Below are 19519 nucleotides of genomic sequence, written 5' to 3'. Positions count from 1 at the left end.
TGCAGGTGGCTTCAGAAGACCCTGGGAACATCAGACTGCCTCTCCGCCGCATCAGCGCGTTTTCCAGAAAACGTGGTCATTTACAACAAAGACACACACACCTTTAGTTTTTTTTTTTTAAAATAACATTTAATTAGTATGGAACAGGGTAACCAAGACATACATGTGTGGGGAAAAAAAAATACAAAAAGGAGAGATCACAGAGCTCCTTCGTAGCTCCCCCAAAAAAAACGAACACTAAAAATCGGACACACAACACGGAATAAAAAAAAGCTATATCTGTTCGTAACAGAAATGTAAATTGTATCACATCTAGTGATTACACATCATATATATTTTTAATATATATTGCAGTATAAAAAATTCATAAAAATACATTGTAAAACTGGAAGTAACAATGATGTAACAGCAAGACTGTAAACAATAGATATATATATATATGTGCTTTAATGACGCCAGCGCCAATAGAGCCGGTTCAACCGGAGATTGCCTTACTCAAGGGCAGGATATAATCAATATTATAAAATACTACAGCTGTTATTTAAACCAGTATACATTGGCAAAAGGAAGGAAGTTGCTGTCTGAGTACCTGAGACCAGGACAGATCTTCTGAACCTCGTTAGAGTGTTTCGCTGACGGACAGACATGACTGTTTGTTGTGTTTGTAGTGACGGCAGCAATAATCTCGTGGACTGAATCCGAGGGACGGGAAAGACCAAACCAGCCCCCCCCCGCTGCCAGCCCCTAGTCTCGCGCAGCTAACCTCAGACCCCCAGAACTGGCCAGGAATCTCAACTTCCTTCAAATCCTTCTCATGCAGATCGCAGTGCTGCCGGCTCCAGCAGCTTTTCGTTTTGTTTCGTTTGTTTTAAAGTCCAGGGTGCGAGAGGGTGCCCCCAGCAGCCAAGCCAGTCCCCTCACTTGGCAGCCAGCTGCTCCAGCAGGGGGTTGGCCTCGCTGTCGGGGGTCTTGACGCTGTCAGTCCGCACGATGCAGGTGGGCCGGTGCCGGTTCAGCATGACGATGAGCTGCTGCCTCTCGTGCTTCAGCTCCTCGATCTGGGCCTTCAGCTCCGCGTTCATCACTTCCAGGCGCTCCGACTCCTGCAAGGGAATTCCAGACGCGTCACACGCTGGGAGTGCCCAACACTCAGGGGCGGCGGCGATTAAGCTGGACCAAAGGGATCTCTTTTTAAAAATTGGACCTCAAAGGACACCCATTTTCCGATTTTCACCCCAGCTTTCACATTTTTAACTGACAGTCTACGTCTGTTATTAATTCCGCCCAACAAATGATTTTTAACAAGATAATTAGTCTAGTTAAGCATTTTAAGCATGGCCAGCAGCCATATCACCCTGCAACTCACAACTGGCAACCCACTGAAGCTAAGCAGGTGTGAGCCTGGTCAGTACCTGGATGGGAGACCTCCTGGGAAAAACTAAGGTTGCTGCTGGAAGAGGTGTTAGTGGTGCTCACCCTGCGGCTCATGTGGGTCCTAATGCCCCAGTGTAGTGACGGGGACACTATACTGTAAACAGGCGCCGTCCTTCGGATGAGACGTAAAACCGAGGTCCTGACTCTCTGTGGTCATTAAAAATCTCAGGGTGTCTCTCAAAAAGAGTAGGGCCAAATTTCCCCATCGGCCTTTATCAATCATGGCCTCCTAACAATCCCCCTCCCTGAATTGGCTTCATTACTCTGCTCTCCTCCCCACTGATAGCTGAGCTAAGGTGTGGCGAGTGTTCTGGCGCACTATGGCAGGTGGGTGCTGCACATTGGTGGGGTGGAGGGGAGTCCCCATTACCTGTAAAGCGCTTTGAGTGGAGTGTCCAGAAAAAGCACTATATAAGTGTAAGCAATTATTATTATTATTGAGGTGTCAGATAACAGGGGAACAGGGTTGAAAATGGATTATAACTTAGTTATCAAGATGTTAATTTTAAGGTCCTCCCTGCACAGCCAGGAGCTGGAAAGGGACAACTGTACATGTCAAGCCTGCTCCTGGCCTTTAAACAAGGCCTCTGGGCATGAGCTGGCTGGGGCGTGATCCCAGGAGGAGTGGATCGGAGTGCTGCTTCACCCTGGGGAAACGAGACCGCCGGGGCACACAGCACCTGCGCCGAGCTCTGCACGCACTTTCCGAGAGTGAGCCATGGGGAGCGAACCCCCACCCACAGACCCCCAGAGCCAGGCCCACACATCGCCCGCCCCAGCGCCAGCGCTCACCCGCTGCAGAAACTCCGTCCGCTCTTTCTTCTTGTTTCGACAGCGCGCCGCGGCCACCTTGTTCTTCTCTCGCCTCCTTTTCCTTCGCTCCTCTTCCTCGTCCATCTGCGGGGCACACAAGGAGAGGACGCGGTCAAGCCAACGCCTCAGCCCAGGGGCTGGGCCTGCAGCCGCCCAGGAGAAGTGTGTGCGAGTGGGGAAGGGGAGGGGGATTTTAAAGAAAAGCCCCCCAAAGTTGGGAAACTACAGGTTTTAATAAAACACTACTTTCTCAGTACCGGCTGAAAGCCTTTGACTGCTCATAAGGGGGAAATATCAATTAAAGGTGATATTTTGTTTTGTTTCCAAAACTGCCTGTGCCCAAACAAACAAACAAACAAACAAACAGTAAGTGCTCTATGGAAAAGATAGTACGTTGAGTTTTCGAGAAGATGGAATTAGAATTTGACATCCCCGCCACCAAAAAAATAACGACGTAGTTCTCATTCGGACCTGCAGAGGGCGTTAGTAGCTAATGTTAGCTAACTTCACACAGCGCGTTAGAAAAAAAATATGTAGGAGGAAAATGTCAGTTTTTCCCAAGTGCCAGAAAAAAAAAATTAAACCTTTTCCTTTCAACGGCCCTGCCTGCTTATTGAAATGTATTTTAAATATGCATGGTCTTGTAACACCCTAATTCACAGGTCCACAGAACAAAGCAGGCACCTGTATATAAACTGACACAGTATTTCTAAACACAGACCTTTGTGCAACAGTACCTAGCACAAGGCCAGACTTCTGAGAAAACCCCTGTGCACTTTCCTGTCATACGACACACACAGGGTGGACTCCTGCGGGCGCAGAGCTTGTGCCAGCTCTCTCCAAGTGTCCAACAGCCACTTCTGCAACGGAGTTTCTCTTTGAAAGCATACGAGACGAAGGTGCCTGTGCCTGGAGGACAGGGCCAGTCTCACCTCTCCCTTGATGGGCGCCGGTCTCTTGCCCAGCTTCACGCCCAGGAAGTGCAGTGGGGACAGCATGGCGCCGATGTTGCGGAGGTCGGCGTACTTCAGCTCGTCGGCCGTCAGGGTGGCGGCGGCGGGGATGCCGGCCAGCGGCCCGAGGCTGGGGAGGGAGCCCGCCGTCAGCGAGGGGTCGGGGATCTGACCGGGCATCATGTCAGGCTCAGCTCCACGCGCAGCTGCCGGGCAGAGGAGGGGCAACAGAAACCGTTACCAGGGGGGCTGCCGCCGCGGCGACCGGCCCCACCTGCGTCCAGCTCTGGACCCAGCATCCCAACACCCGACGCGAGACGCCACAGCGACACAGAGCAGAGCCGGGGTGGGGAGACTGGAAGGAAACAGCAATCGCGCCGTCCCACCTTGGAGGCAGCAGAAACCGCGCCGCAGCCAAACCTGCTAGACACACAGCAGCTACAGAAGCACCAAGGCCTTCCTTCCAGAGAGCCTCCTCCTGCCATTTCTCCTCCCACACCCAACCCATCCACCGAGCCAAGCAGCCCCCATCACACCAGCAACACTGCAATATCATCATTGACTACCTCTGCAACACTAGAGGAGACATGACCTGCCAACTTAAATTTTCAGATTGCCCTAGTCTCTCGAGCAACTGCAATGGCCTCTGAGGCCCTCTCTGTCTGCGGTGAAGGGACCCACAGCAAGGGATCCTTTTTAGATGAGATATTACAAACGGAACCGTCTCTAAAGTTCAAGAAAAGCACTAGGTACCCATGAGGTGACAAAGATATGGCTTCTCAGTTTTAGCACAGCTGACCCTTGTCGGTGTTAAATTTAATTTTAAAAAGACAAGATCGTTTCTGAATTTCTTGTAAATACAAGAGACCGGTTGTATTTGCAAGAAAATGCTTGTATTTAAATGCAAAAATTTACAGGATGTTATTTCACTGCAGATATTTTTTTTCCCCCCACAAAAGCAAAATGTGAAATAACTTGTGAAGCAAGTCAGGCTTTGATAAATCCACCCTACAGTTTAAAATGTAAAAAAAAAACAACAAATTGCATTAAGTATAATTTAGGGGAATGCAGCTTTAATGCACAGAGGAAATAGCTCAAGAAGCAAGGAATCTTTGTAATTATTGTAAGAGAAGGTCTTGGTAAAGACTATCGGTTAAATTAAAAACAAATGTTACAAACGACATAATACTGCAACCTGAGACCTACTCTGGGTATTCCACCCCTGCACCAAGAAGAGAAAAAAAAAAGTTATAATGATGTCTTGGCAAGGCCGGACCATCATTGCAAAATTGATTAGTGAAAAGCTGCAATTGAATCATCTTAATAATGGCAGTAAACTGCCTGACAGCACTGGGCAGGGAACCAAATCTGGGACAGCAGGTCTCCAACAAAAAAAGTAAATGAAGCTTTTTCCCTTATTACCTAATCGCGCTTTGCTGCAGCACATTATTAAAGAATACAGGGTTATGCAACCTCTTTTTTTGAATGTTAAAAGATACCACCCCACACTCCACCCCGTCCTCTGCAGTGCTGTTTAAATCCGCAGGGAGATCCCGGCTTAAGTCTTTTCTCGTTACAGAGCCTCGTCGCTGCCGGGCTGCACGGTGGCAGAACCTGTCCGTTTCCCCGAGCGCTCATCACGCAGACACCCGTGTTCGACACGACGCTCTCCCTGGGTCAGCCGGGACCGAGCCAGCAGCAGAGGCATGAATTGTTGGCCTGGGACCGAGTGGGAGATCCAAGCCAGTTTCCAGCAAACCACTTTATTGTTATTAATTTTTTATTTTACAGTATCTATACTTCCATTTACAGCGCTCTTGGCAAAGCAAATGTGTTTTTACTGGAGCTGTAATGAAGAGCTCGACTCACAGGCAGACACAGACGCATTCCCCATTTAGCCCAAGGAGATTTGTGGAGAGCAGTGCCAAGAAACATGCTCTCCCTAGGTTTGCACAGTACAAGGTTTTCTGTGTGTGCAGGTCTGTGTGGGTGGCTGTCAATGTGAGGCGGACATACCAGCCTCACTGTTTTGTCCCCATCCTCAGCTTTCAACATCCTAACAGCCAGATCAGCAAAATTGACAATCACAGCGAGTTAGGCTGTTCATCTTAAATTTCACAAAGCTCTGCCTTCTCTTTCCTCAAAGTTCATTGTGCAGAGGGATTACTACAAAGGTTTCTCCTTGCTCATGTGGTTTTTCATACCTCACCTGTCCTGACTTGCCAAGCAAACTCAGCCACTCATTATCTGTCTGGTTTAAAGCCTAATTCAACTCCAATTTCAAGCCACAGTGCTTCTAGAACAGGATATTATGAAACAAGCCCAGTCTGTTTACCAACTGTTCCTCGGTTTCAAAAGTGCCAAGTCTGATTTCCAGAAACCATCTTAAGAGCTTGTGTGTGTATAGTACACAAAGTCAATAACGATACAAATTTCACAAATCCACCTAGGGAGGTAAAATTCCTTAGGAAAAAAAACACAGACACCAACTTGAGACCTCTGTGGTTTTTGATAACTTCTGTTTGCACGTCAGACACGGCATTATCAAATCACTTTGAACAGATCAACTGCCCACTGGAACCACAAGGTTAAGGACAGGTACCCTAAGTCCCTCAAACCTCCACAGAAAACATTCAGAACTATATTAGTCTACAGCAGAGCTTTTGTATACATTTGTCATCTCCTCCCCACTGCACTCAACAAGCTGGGCTTTCCTTTTTCTTCTTGCTGGCTGAAACATGATTGGAGCAGGTTTTTAAGGGCACAGGTACCTCTGGAGTCATTCTACTAGACATAAGAGATTTCTCACATGCTCATGTTCTTGTTAGCCAAATGCTACTGAAATAAGTTGAGACTCCAATTGAAAAGCCAGCACAGACCCAGCACTGAGGACAGATGTCAGACACCTTCATCCCAATTGCTAAGAACTGGCCTGCTGTAGCATTGCATTCTCATTACAGACAGTCCTATCCTGACACCAAAACACCTACTGACTGGCCAGTATGGGCAAGCAGGTACTCGAGCAGTAAAAATAAAAAAATAACAACTTTTGTGTGTTGTTTTTACAGTTTAAATGGATAAACAAGACATCTTCACTGAACTTTGTTTACAACCTATGAAACAAATGTCAGACTGGGAAGGAACTGACTGGGAGGCAGCTGGGGTGTTGACGCTCAAGATCTCGAACCTAAAAGCTTTCCTTACTGAGGTTAACAGAGAATGAGCTTTCATTTTGATGACGCAACAGCCCTGCTATGTTTTTGCAGCGAAGCAGAAAAAGCAATGCCACTGCAGAGGCCTGAAGAATGTGCCTGAAACAAAGAGTCTCACTCAAGAGGTACTAGGCTTGCAGGCACTGCTTTCTAGGACTGAGCAGTGGCAGCAGTGTCCGAAGTCTAGAGGGGAACAGAGCGGAAATGTTATGTATTAGTTATGAAATAGAATAAAACTGCACTCAAGAAATTCTGGCTGCTTGCCAGAACAAGCATACTTGGGGTTTTGGCTTTTTTCGGACATGTGTGTGCTTCAGAATATTTTTTTTTATTATTTTTCCTGCACATTTTCTACAAAATACTGCACAAGCCTTTAGATCACTCCAGTTGCATAATTCATCTATGTCTAAACCCCGCGCCTGTCGAAATGGGACTATTTCCTGCTCCATTCCTCCAGGCAATTAACAGCTCCAGCTCTGAAGGAACCTTTAGCATAAAGAGAGCATTCTGATTCTTGGAAGATGAATGTTAAAAAACAACATTGCTAACAGGAGCAAGCTGAATAAAGGGAGCAGGCACTGAGTTTCCAGGCTCTGTTTAAATTCCTCTTATGTATTCCACATTGAAGACCCTGAATAAGTCAAATAAACACTTAAACTATCAGCATATCAATTGAGAGCTCATTAGGAAGAACATAAATGCACCAAAATTATTTCCACATCGTATGTTTAGAAAAATGAGGGAAACACTGGAGACAAAGGCAATGAACCCAAAACCCCTCCAAAAATGACTTCTTTCAGCAGCGAAAGGCTATGAAAACATAGCCACAATTTATTCTCGCTATTTATCTTAGCTCGTCTCCATTTCAGGCCTTTCTCGCACCAGAAGAGACACGGACATCTCATGCATCGATTTACTGCTGCAGAGGGAGGGTGAATTGTGAATTTTTCCCCTTTTTTTGTAAAGGGGCAAAAGATCACAACTGAAAATTGCACAGAATTTAAAACCTGTTATCAGACTTTACAATCAAGCCTATGATTTGTTGTACCACACTTTTAGGAACTGTTCTGAGTGGAACGGTTTTATAGCACAAGCAAAATCTAAAAGGCTACAAAAAGAGACTTAATTAAGTGTGCAACCAATAAATGTTTCCCCATCAAAATTGTGGCAACCACATTTTATCAGAGACCCCAACAGAGGGTATGAGTGGCACCTCTGGAAACAATTGCCCCACCCCCAAAGTCTGCAGCACAGCTTAATGTCCACAAACCCAAGTTGCTCTGGGAACAAGAGTATATTTTCTGTGGTCTTAATCCTCCTTTCCTCTCTTGTCCAGACAGACAGAGTCTGACAAAGATTATTCAGCTCAGCAGCTGCAGAGCCAATGGCGTTCCCTAGCAAAAATAGGTTTTTTATTAAGCAACAGCAACTTGTTGGCCACTGTAAATTGTGTACTGACAACAAAAGACTCTCCTTTGTCCCTTTTGTCTCTTCCACACTGGTAGCTTTCAACACCAGCAAAGACCCAGCTAATGTCTACGGCTGGTGAGGCACATTTTAATGATATCCTAGTCTTTCAACTAAAGAGCGTTAGAAACTGTAAGAATTCAGAATTAAACATCTGCAGTGCATGCAGGCGTCACTGCTTCATAATGAAACCGGACTTGGCAGACATCACGTCTGAAAGGGTCGTTTTTTTGGCGTTGGAGGGTGGTTCAAATTCAGCTCTTAGTTTGCGAATCTGGAGAGGCTTGTACTGTACATGCAGCCTGGGTTCGTACATTTACTCATCACCAGCAGTCTTACAGAGGATTCCCCTGAGCGGGATCACTGCTCCACGAGAGCAGGAACCAGGGTGTACACTGTTTTCTGCCCCGTGCAAGACTTTGAAACTTCAACCAAGATCTTCTCGTGCCAGATTTACAACACCCATTCAAAAGTTTATTTAAGCTATCCAGGCAACTCCATGTCATTCATGGGAGTCAGTCAAGTTATTCTGGTGCATTACATTGCAAAAGAGCTGGCTAAGGAAACACCTTGTGTCTTATGTAACACACTGAACAGGTTTACGCAAGCAGAATGGGTTTCATTAACAAGCAACCAGCAGATCTGAAAAGGACGGCATGGTTTTGTTTAGGAGTCCATATGCTGAATACACACAGCATACGAAGCCAACAGATGAAACTACTATTGAGCTAAGAACCTGCGCAGTGGTAGAAGCTCACAGAGACATCTTTTTTGGAGAAACAAATCTTTGCTGCATTTCGGAATGTTTTTTTTTCACACTTTCTTGCGACAGAAGAAAATAATTGTATCCTTCAAAAACAAACAAAGGCATCCGGGCTATATGGATTGCCTTGTGATAAACAGGGTTTGGCATCTGCCATGACACAAACTGCACGCAGGGCAAACCTTAACACGGGCAGGCAGTCCTGCAGCCCCCACGGGGTTCAGAGAGGACTGCACTGCTTTGTGAAAGCAGTCTCCAGGTTCCAGGTTTCTATGACACTCCTACTCCTCGGTGCACCCCTGAGCAGATAGGGGTTCGACCAACTATTCAAGAGAAAGCTATGTAGGGAAAATTAACATTGCATGCATCACTTTGGCAAGTTTAAAATTAAACTTTGTTCACAATCTGTTTAAAACAAACACAAGGCCTGAAAATCTGGAAGACACATGTGGGATACAATTTAACCTGCTTAGCTGTGCAATTATATTAATAAGCCAAAGTAATAAAGGCTTTAATGACTTTGACCTTTAAGGCATCTCAAAGCTGTTGTAATTTTATATACTTCTGAAATATCACCAAAACGATATCTTAATAGGCGAACTAACGAATGTTTGTGGCTTACTGTTGGATTGCTAGGAGTGTTCCCTTTAAAGACATGTTGGGAAACAGTTTTCAGATTAAGGCACTGAAAGTATTTTTGTTGGAATGACTGGAAGAAATCAGGAGCTTAACACCTTGACTTGCGTCATGAACCAAGCTCAACCTGCAATATCGCTGATGCGCAGGTGAGGTGTCAAATTCTGACAATTAATCATTAATTGCTATCTTTTCTGGTTCTTGCCTGAAAAAAAAACACAACATAGGACTCCTTAACATTACCCAAACAAACACAAAATTACCCAAAATATTTTAAGTCTCTTCTCCTTCTTAATTAAGAGCAATGTCATCTTTTTTCACAAAATTACAACAGATGGCTTTTAATAGCTCTCCTTGTCCCTTTGAATAAACCAGAGGCTTCAGGGTTTTGAAATATTTTTCTACCATTTATGTCCATTGCTTCCTTTGTCATTTAGAGGCTGACCGTAACATTTTGGGTGTACGCCTTACAAGTTCTAGAACTGGAATTAAAAACCTGAAAATGTTCAACTTAAACATTCAATTCCTATAGATGTTTGTTTTCAAACAAAATCACTCATTCAGGCCACAATGGAATAAATACATAGGCTAACTACAGTATACTGACATCATATTGAAACTGTTGAGGTCTCACTTAAATAAATTGTTGGGGTTTCAATGATAAAAGACCTGACAGCAACAAGATCATTAATAGGGCCCATATGACTTTTGTAACACCAATTGTTTTAAACCATTTTGACTTGCCTGGACACCCACAAAGAGAACGAAGGGGGAAAAATCTTAAAGCAAAACATCTTATTTCACCATCTACTGAGGACATTTTTTTGGTCCTGCTGGTACATCTCCATGACTGCATTTATTAAGCTTCATGAGTTTTCTGATCCTTTTCTCTTCAGGTGTTACCAGAATGCTTAGTAAATAGTTTTAGTAAAAAAAAGTTTTCTGAATTTGAACTGATCAGACACTTACACCCAAATAAATAAACTCCATCTCGTTTTCCACAAAGACATCTAATTTTAAAAAAAATGTTTTTCTTTTAGGTACTTCCGAGACGTTTTCTTAGGAACACCCGTCTTTAAATATTCAAAATGTTTCCCTGGAAGAGTTAAGCAAACTCTGCACTAGAGCACAAGGGTTTCACCATTATACCGTAGTTTTATTAGAAATAGCAAAAGAAACAACAGTCTAAATCACAGCCCTCAGCTATAGCATATCATACTAAATCCCAAATGTTAAGGTAAATTCAATTTGCTGGAATACTCCGAGGAGGGATGGATCTTTTTTTTAAAAAAAAAATCGCTTCGAGGCAGTCAAAAGTATATGAAGAACACATGACGTCCCATAATCGTTAAACTTGTACTTATCATCCGTGATCGTGCAAACAAAAAAGATTGTGTATAAAGTTTTCTGAGTGCAAAGTGTTTTAAAATAACATTGGGGAAAAAACATACGCACGTATAGTACATAACACGATGTTACTAGACCTCCGTGACTATGACAGAAAAGCGTAATTTCAGCATTTTTACAGGAAGCCATGTTCATGAAACTCGGTTCCAAGGGGAAATGCTTTCATTCCAAATGAACCAAGTGTGACAAACCCAGTTATTGATACATAAGCAATGCCACACTGTAGAAAACTGCCTACTAGCACAGACATGGCACATCAAGCTTGGGTCATCGCACCGCACAGGAAATATTTCTGAAGAATTCGCCGGGAAAGCAAGTTGAGCTGCACAGATTTATGTTCCATTCCTGCGTTTCAAGGGGAAAACGCTTCATCTCATAGCAGTTCAACTGCGTTTAGCCCCGCAAAGGATGCATCGACTACAGAACGCCCACATTAATTCGACCATTTAAAATGTGTATATATACACATTTTTAAAGCTGCGGCCCTTTGATATCAAAGCATGAATCATGCGTTTCACGAACACCTACACAAGTAATACCCAGATTAATACCTGCACGGAATTCTCATGTTTCCTGCTGTGCATTATTTTTCACAACCCCATCTGTTACAGCTTTAAGCGATTCAGCAGGCATATAGCACATTGTCATTTTTTGACAAACATTAGTCGAACAGCTAAGTTGAATTCCTTATTAGTGCGAGTGCAAAAACGAATTACTTCTGTGGTCTTTAAATCACTTATTAAACATGCTTCCTACCCTACTCTATTCGCTTTTGAGGAGTTCCAATTTGTTTTTAGAGACAATCCTCACTTGAAAAAGACACATTGTGTAAAGGCAAATTTGTAATAAGTTCTAAGAACTAAAGAATTGCAAAAACCGAACATGTAAAAAGAATGATGAAGCAGTAACAACTTTGAAGTACTTGTGACATTTCATCTCAAGGCAAATTAACTTGAAAATGTGCTCAACTCAAATCATCATCTGCTCTAGAAGGTGCAAAAAGTTTTCCTCCATTTGTGGATAAACGTTCACAAAACCCATTTTTAAAAAACTACACCAAACAACTTCCAAAGCGGAAGTTGTTGTTCAATTAGTAATGTTCTCTGTCTTACGTAACGTCGTGTAACTTCTGCAGCTAATTAAACGCCGTTAACTTTAATGGTCTAACAACAGAGCTCACACTAATGCAAACAAGTCTACGTAAAAAAAAACGGATCGACACGCATTTTCATGTTTCATCTGACTCTCATTAGTTACTTTTCTGTCTCAAATCTCTAGTTATTATTGCTGGAAAAAAAGCAAGCGAAAGTGCCGAGTACTCAATATTGTGCAACATATTGCATAAAATGTGCAGACGAAGAAAGGGCACCCAGCTACACAATGCATGCAAAACAATAGTATTGCTTACAAAAAAAATAGATAATATAACTGACAATCCTACACCCAGATAGGCATGACGCTTGTTCTGTTCATACACCAGGCATTGCAGTCCGAAACCTTGTTTTAAAAAAAGTGGCCAAACTTTATTCAAACTCGGTGCGTGACTCTAACTGATAGATGTCCAATTATAATATTTTTTGTCAAAAAAAAAAAGATCTCTTCTATTTACCTGACTTTACTCCTAAATCCGATAGACGTTCTTTTTTCAGGTCAGCTGAAGGTCGGACGTAGGTTTTAAAGAGTGGAAAGCGTTGCATCAGCCCGTTTTTATACCGATCCCTATCTGGGAGGGTTTGGGAATGCGGAACCGACTTAAGCCTCCGCCATACGTAAGCAGGGATGTAAAAATACAGTACAACGCAGAAGAGAGGGAGAAGAAGAGAGAAAAAAATCTGGGTGGCTCCACCCCTAGCGACCAGAAAACAAACAACACGGCAACTGTTTCAGCTTCCAGCTGGAGAGACCTCGTGCAGTCCACCCACGCGAGGCACACGGGAATCCCTTGTAAATAAATGCACCACACCTGACGTACGTAACGTGTCACCACGGGACCGAAAAAGAAACTAAACATGATGCAATTAAATCAATACTAAAACAAAGCAGCGCCGGTATCAAACAAAACTAAAAATCTTCCATTTTGCCGTCGTGCATCCTCCACTGGTATTGCAGACCTATGACAAAAATGAGAAACTCACAAAACGAAAGTGGTTGTTCAAAATAAAGCTGTTAGTGAAGCCATCAGCTGTCCCAACAGGACAAGCATATTAGTAACACCCTGTATGTAGCAGGGACACCGAAGCTACACACTAAAGTACTCACGCACAACGTCTAAAGAGGTCTATTTCTCAGCGATAGCGGTTTGTGGTCTTCCTTTTCTGCCCAGATGAAACTGACATCGTGCACGAGGTTCTCACTACAACATAACTTCTGCGTGTGTGATACGAGCTCGCTTGCGATTTCACACTCTCCTGTGTCGTGGGCGCTGGGGGTGTGTGTGAGAAATAACTCCACGGAAAACGCTGCCCTGGCGCAGAGAACACAGAAAGTCTCGAGTAAGAAGCAGCTGGAAGCCAAACGGTTATGTTTTAATTTTCAAGGAGCCCAGCACCTTCATTATAAACTAACATTTCGATCCCGGAATCCCTGAATTCTCTATTTACACATGACTGTGTGGGCTAGATTTAACAGCAACCGCACCTGTGATGACACCACAGTAAACGGTCTTATCAGCAACAATGATGAAACCGCATACAGGAGCGAGGTAGCAGAGCTGGTGGAGTGATGCCACAACAGCAACCCCACACGTAACATCGGCAAAACAAAAGGGATTATAGTGGACTTCAGGAGGCGCTGTGGATGTCGGACTCCCATCATCATTCACTGGGCTCCAGTCGAAACTGTCAGCACCTTCAGGTTCCTCGGCCTCCAGATCACTGAGGGGCTGAGCTGGCCAGAGAACACTGCTGCCATCCTCACTAAAGCCCACCAGCGCCTTCAGTTCCTGAGACAGTTAAGGAAGTGGGGGTTGAGCAAGACAACACTCACCAATTTTTACCGTAATACCATTGAGAGTGTCCTGACCGGTGGTATTACGGTGTGGTGTGGTGGAGCCACAGTACAGGAGAGAAAAGCCATACAGAGGGTTGTGAGGTCCGCGCAGAAGATCACTGGGACCGAGCTACCCTCCATCGACCAGATATATCTCGATCGCTGCCACAACCGGGCTCGAGCTACACTTCGGGACCCAATTCACCCTGGCCACGATCTGTTTTCACCCCTGGGTTCTGGTAGGAGGTATCTCAGTATCAGAACACTGACAAATAGATGCAAAAACAGTTTCTTCCCACAAACAGTCCGCATCTTAAATAGCTCAAATTGGCACCTGCACATATTAGCACCTGCACTTTAAGGTACTGCACTGTTGGCACTATGTCCTGTCTTGGCTGTATTATCATGTCTATTGTCTAAACCTATTTTCCATGTCTGTTTGTCATTTGTGCCTAATTTTTTTTCTCTAATGTTACTGGGTACAGCTGAACGAGTAAGCATTCCAATACACTTGTTGTATATGGCAAATAAAGAAATCTTAAATCGTAAATCGTGAATCGTGAATCGTGAATCGTGAATCGTGAATCGTGAATCTTGCCAGGTTTCTCTTCAATTTGAATTCTCGCTGAGTACTATAATGGAAGTCCCTTTTTCCCCTCTCATCACAGAGTCTCCAGTGTGTGCTTTTAACGGTGACTGGACTGAAATTCAGCAGCTACAGATGAAGCAAGCCCGATCAACTACTGAGGGGCAAGAGACACAGCTTCAACCCGCAGGAGATAAAAAGGGGGTTTTACAATTCAGTATAAAAGGCACATCCAGAGAAATAAGTACTGTGACCTTTATTTCTCAAAAGAGGGGATAGTATCAAACTTCTATAATATTCCTGTGCATTTATCATCATTTACATTCAAGAGTTTCATTATTACGGTTTTTGAGGATGTTAACAGAAACTGCACGAAAAGGGAGAAACTGGACAAACAGGCCCCTGTTGTTTCCTTTATAGATGCAGATGTAATATTTTTATATATTTAGAGGGATGAAGCCAGGTTTTATGCAATTACTATATAACAATCTTTTATCCTTTAACGCAGCATTTGTAAGATAATATGATATTAGAGTGCCATGTTTAAGGCACTGAAGAAAGGCACTGAGTGTTTTGGAAAGGGAAATACTGGGTATTATAAGAAAGGCCCTATTACTGATGCCGTGCCCATATAGTGCAAGTACAAAGACTGCACTATATGGGCCAGCACGAGGTATAAATCACTTAGGTCTGCTAAGATGCAGTTTATGGAAGGAACCTTCTCTCAATGATAGCGTGAGAGAGCTGGACAATCAATCACTGCAGTATTTATTTTCCTCCACATAAATTAAAGTAAGGATATAAAGGAAGGACTTTTCCACGAGGTTACAATAAAATAATTCGTCTGTACGGAGGGCAGACATAACAGTAACATTTAAACTCATTTTTGTTCTGCTTTAGGTTTAAAAGCACTTACTCTGGAAGAAAATAAGAACCTCTTTGTGATGAAAAACAATTCTAAGATACCCTGACAGACTTCAACCAACACTCAAAGTTGAGTTATTTTTTATCTGATTTGTTTTCCAGTAACAAACCAAAGAGCGTATTTCCTCAGCACTGAAACGGTTCAGTGGCCTGAAATGGTTGAATCTCTGGTGCCTGCTGAAATATTGGAGAATGCCCCTGGACTATGCAAAAGCCCTTTCCACCCTAAAACTCTGTGCAGTAGAGCCAGCCTTCTTGTCTCTGGCTATGGAGGCTCTTTCTAAGGAAAGACAAAGAACTCATGTATACAATGATTATCAAACTGCCTTCTACTGCCATACCTTGTACTGCTGCGACCACAGAGCTCTCTTTGTATTTAATGGTAGCACATTCAAAGTATATAGATTCTTTAGGGAGTTCTAAACTCTACTAATTTTCCAAATCAAACGTGGGCATAAGTTAGTTTTTTCTTGCTCCCTGCATGAACCAATTTCCTCTTCAGAATTTTGTACCTGTAGACTCATCTTAGGACCATCTGCACCAGTGACTGTGTAGCAAAAACACAAAGACTGTTGCTCTGAAGAAAATTACAACCAAAGCACTTTTTGATGTATCTGCTTGCATGATTCACAAGCTAGCATTAACAAATGTGGATTTAATTTAGTGAAAAAGTCCAGTCTAAAGTAACAGCCTTGTTATCGCCAAGTTGAAGGAACGTTTTTTGATTGTGAGAGTGTTAGTCAGCAGAGCTTTTGCTTAATCTTCCAGACACATGTCCTGTATTCACATCATCATCTCAATGGCACAGACAGTTGTGGTGTCTGCCTGGGCGACACACCACAGTACTCAGACAACTGCGGTTTATTATCCACACCAAAATACACCTATAAGTTGTTCTCTAAAAAAATTCTAAACTGGGGCCATCAGTGATTTATGTCCTCTTCCTGGGAGAATTGATGCGTCAGTTTATCTAAATATAGATAATGATTTACGAAAGAAACCAAAGAAAAAGCAGAACAGCAATCTATAAAAGTTGTGCAACTGTTCGAAAAAAAATTGATTTATCAAAATCACTTACACAAGCCCTTCAGCTGTCAGGGGATGTTTTCAATTTCATTGTTTTTGCAAAGGATTTTTCATTTTTCAGACTTTTCAGATTAATCCATCAGCCTCAAGGAATTGTTCTTCACATGATGTGTGAGCAAACCCAGACGTGATTGTATAAGGAAGGCTACAATACTCACTAAAAAACAATCATCGCTTTGAATCAGGTTTTTGTGAAAATATACAATGGTGTTTGAAGCTAAGCGCAAAATATGTAATTAATATAAATGAATGTACTCTATTTAATCTCAATATCATCAGCACAAAGCACAGTACACCCTTCAGCTGTGTGCTCAGATTATTTACATTACAATGGAAAGAGCCAATTATCTCTTTTGAGTGCAGCCAGAACAAAACTTGAGCTGTTTCTACTGAGGAAACATGGAACCTTCTGATGAGAGATTTGTCTATTTTAACTGGACTCATTTGAACATGAGAAGCAGAGTGTCTCAGGCATACATCACTGTGCACAACTCAACAAAGCCGGGGTTGACATCTTTCTGCAATATGAGGAAGATAAAAGCCAGAATTAATGTTCACATTATTGTGGCTAATAGGCTGTGATTGCATGTGTGGTGCAATAACCTACAGCTTTCAATAAGGACAAATGTGAGATGAGCACTGTGCTGAATTGTTCTTTCTCTAAATCTCAGATTTCAATTATTACTGCATCTTTACTGAACATGTTTTTTTATTTTTCATGTGAGCGTATCTGTTTGCATTCATTTGGCCATTTTCACCATAGGCTTTAGGTCCCAGTCGTATTTTTGTAGTGGTTCAACACAGTTTCAGTAGTTAACAGTAAGAATGTTGATATGCAAGGCATCAATGTAGTATCATTGGTTCCAGCTACTTTTTCATTGAATGTTCTTGCATTTTCTGTGAACATTTCTGATTCTGATAAAACTGGTTTGATTCTTTTGGTAGAGGGGGGGACAAAGGCTTTTAAGTGTGTTGAGAAATCTTTATTGATTGAACACTTTCACTGTGGCTCTACAACTTCTCAATCAAATAGTCAAATCTGTTCTTTGGAGCCATAGTTGAAGTGGAGATGAATACAAAAGCCTGCACACCAGAGGAGGCCTTTCAGCCAGTGTTTGAATCGAATTGGCCTGAGCGTCTCATCTAACCCTCGAAAGAAGGCAGGGCTTCAACAACATGGCAGGTAGCGTCTCCCACGCTCCCACAACCCCCGGCGTTTTCCCTCAGTCCATCATGAGAGACGGGTTCTGGTGGTGCTCAACAGATTTCCACAGAGGCTTGTGCTTTTCCAGTGGGCAGAAATGTAGTGTAAAACGAAGTTGAACAAAAATGTACACAAAGCGTTTCAGTGGTTTCATGTTGTTTAATGATCTTACACCTGATACTCGTTTGTTCTAGTATTTGTTACTTGTTAGAAAGTTTAGTTGTGTTTTTATTTACTTATAGGAATGTTACTTAGAAACGTGGACGTTTCTTTTTCCACGGTGGGTCTAATGTGAGACATATTCGGGTTAACATGTTCAGTGTTTTGTGTGTGGTAATTTGTTTGGTCTCAGACCCAGGGAAAAGCGTGGTGTGGACGGTTTGAGGAGAGAATGCAGGCTCACGCTGTGTCCGTTATTCTTCTTCTTCATCTGGCTTGGCCGGCTAGCTCTGTTTTTGTTTTTATCAATAAAGTTCGATAATCGGCCAGTGAAAGCCCTGTTGTCCTTCACATGAACGCCTGAAACACTATACCGAACCCAGGATTTTACAGTGGTGTCTGCAGATCTGGACAGGCGCTAGAACTGTGAATGTTCAGAAGAAGGGAAATACCCCTGGAACAGGTCTTAACACCCAGCATTGACTCACAGGCCGTCTGCCCACAGCCCTCAGACACACCATTATTAGCAATGTATTTTTAACACAATAGTTTCCTCCCACGGCTTCCACTTTAGCTTAAAAATACCTACACGAGTGCCACGGGACTGCCATCGCTGTGATTTCCTCCTTTCCGGTTTGTCCAAATTCCTCTAGTCCCGTCTTTTCTGTTGCATTCAATTGGCTTTTCTGTCCAAGCTGTCCTTTGCGTTGTCTGTCCCTCGGCCTGTCCCGGCACACGTGACGCGGGGAGAAAAACGGAAACACACACCTGCCATCCAATCCCAGTCCAGTATCGCTGAGATCGACCGCACCTGTAACTCTGCCCAGCCTCACTTTGCCCTCCACTCAAAGCCACACACTTGTCCCAGCAGTCTCGGTCAGCTGTGACAGAGACAGGAGAAACGCACCTGTGAAAGAGGATGTATTCACAGGTTGAGGGAAGAGTCCTGGAAAGTTAGACATGGAAAAATAGGGAGAATTAAAAAAGGAAAGTGTGATCATTTGGCATAGCCAGCCGTTTTTCGTTAGTGGTAAACTGAATTTCCGACACTGATTGGGTTGGGCTACAGTTTGCAGCCATGGTCCCGGAGAACCACGGTCCAGATCTTAGTTCACCGTTGTGAAGACTTGGAACACCTGGGTTTTGATCAATTTAGTGAGTCGATTGGTTCTGTTAAGTCAGGGATGGGATTCAAGTTCTTTCTTAACAGTGCAATTGAACAAATCCTCCAGTTCAGTGTTTCATGTCTTGGAGAAATTCACAATTTAAAGGTGACTCATGAAACTTGCTGGATTGTGGGTTTTCCTAATATTGTTGTTGTTGTTGCTGCTGCTGATATCGCTCAAACACTGACACGTTACAGGATAGGATTTCATTGGGAAATAGACGCATTACCACTGAAGAAATCAAATCCATACCCATATCCAATTGCAGGGAGTCTAATCCTGGTCTTGGAGGGTCAGGTGTTCATTCCAACTCACCACTTAACAAACAAGCTAAACCATCTAGTTCCTGTCTGAACTGTCCAGTTGAACAGCTTCTCCCAGCTCTGCATGTGCTCCTTCTGTAATGAGACCTTGAAAACCGTTAGGAACAATTTCCTCTAGAAACAGGACTGGACACCCCTGAGTGAGCAAAATTCCAGTACCAGTACTGCAAATGATATACTGTAAATGTGAAAGACTTGAAATAAAGGGTTTTATTGATGTTTGCTTTTTTTTTTCCTTACAATAATATTAGTTCTTAGATTTACTGCGTCTCTGCCAGGAAAGACGAAAAAAGAGACAAAAATTGGAAAAAAAAACAAGCACACTCCCAGTATTAAGTTGTCAAAAACACATGACGAAAACCAGGTTCAACAGTGGCATCCAAGAAATCATTATGATA

General features: G+C 43.1%; 1 protein-coding gene across 1 annotated transcript; it reads right to left on the bottom strand.

Moving 5' to 3' along the window:
• Positions 1-102: 102 nt before the first annotated feature.
• Positions 103-12397, bottom strand: jdp2b (Jun dimerization protein 2b). Its single transcript, XM_088647919.1, has 4 exons — positions 12295-12397; positions 3180-3406; positions 2227-2331; positions 103-1103 (listed from the first exon to the last, which is right to left on the bottom strand). Exons 1-4 carry the CDS (start codon positions 12380-12382, stop codon positions 918-920), a joined length of 606 nt encoding a protein of 201 aa, XP_088504045.1. The 5' UTR covers positions 12383-12397; the 3' UTR covers positions 103-917.
• Positions 12398-19519: the final 7122 nt, after the last annotated feature.

This window comes from Lepisosteus platostomus, chromosome 10, assembly GCF_059453375.1.
Source record: "Lepisosteus platostomus isolate fLepPlt1 chromosome 10, fLepPlt1.hap1, whole genome shotgun sequence".
Classification (NCBI taxonomy): domain Eukaryota; kingdom Metazoa; phylum Chordata; class Actinopteri; order Semionotiformes; family Lepisosteidae; genus Lepisosteus; species Lepisosteus platostomus.
Note: the sequence above shows the minus strand (reverse complement) of the source record. Positions and strands in the feature narration are given on the sequence as shown.

Excerpts from the sequence above, each read along its gene's own strand:
- jdp2b (XM_088647919.1), bottom strand. The coding sequence starts at position 12,382 with ATGCAACGCTTTCCACTCTTTAAAACCTACGTCCGACCTTCAGCTGAC. Across the intron at positions 3,407-12,294 it reads GGATTTAGGAGTAAAGTCAG|CTGCGCGTGGAGCTGAGCCT; the intron begins GTAAATAGAAGA and ends TCTGCCCGGCAG. Across the intron at positions 2,332-3,179 it reads CGGCGCCCATCAAGGGAGAG|ATGGACGAGGAAGAGGAGCG; the intron begins GTGAGACTGGCC and ends TGTGCCCCGCAG.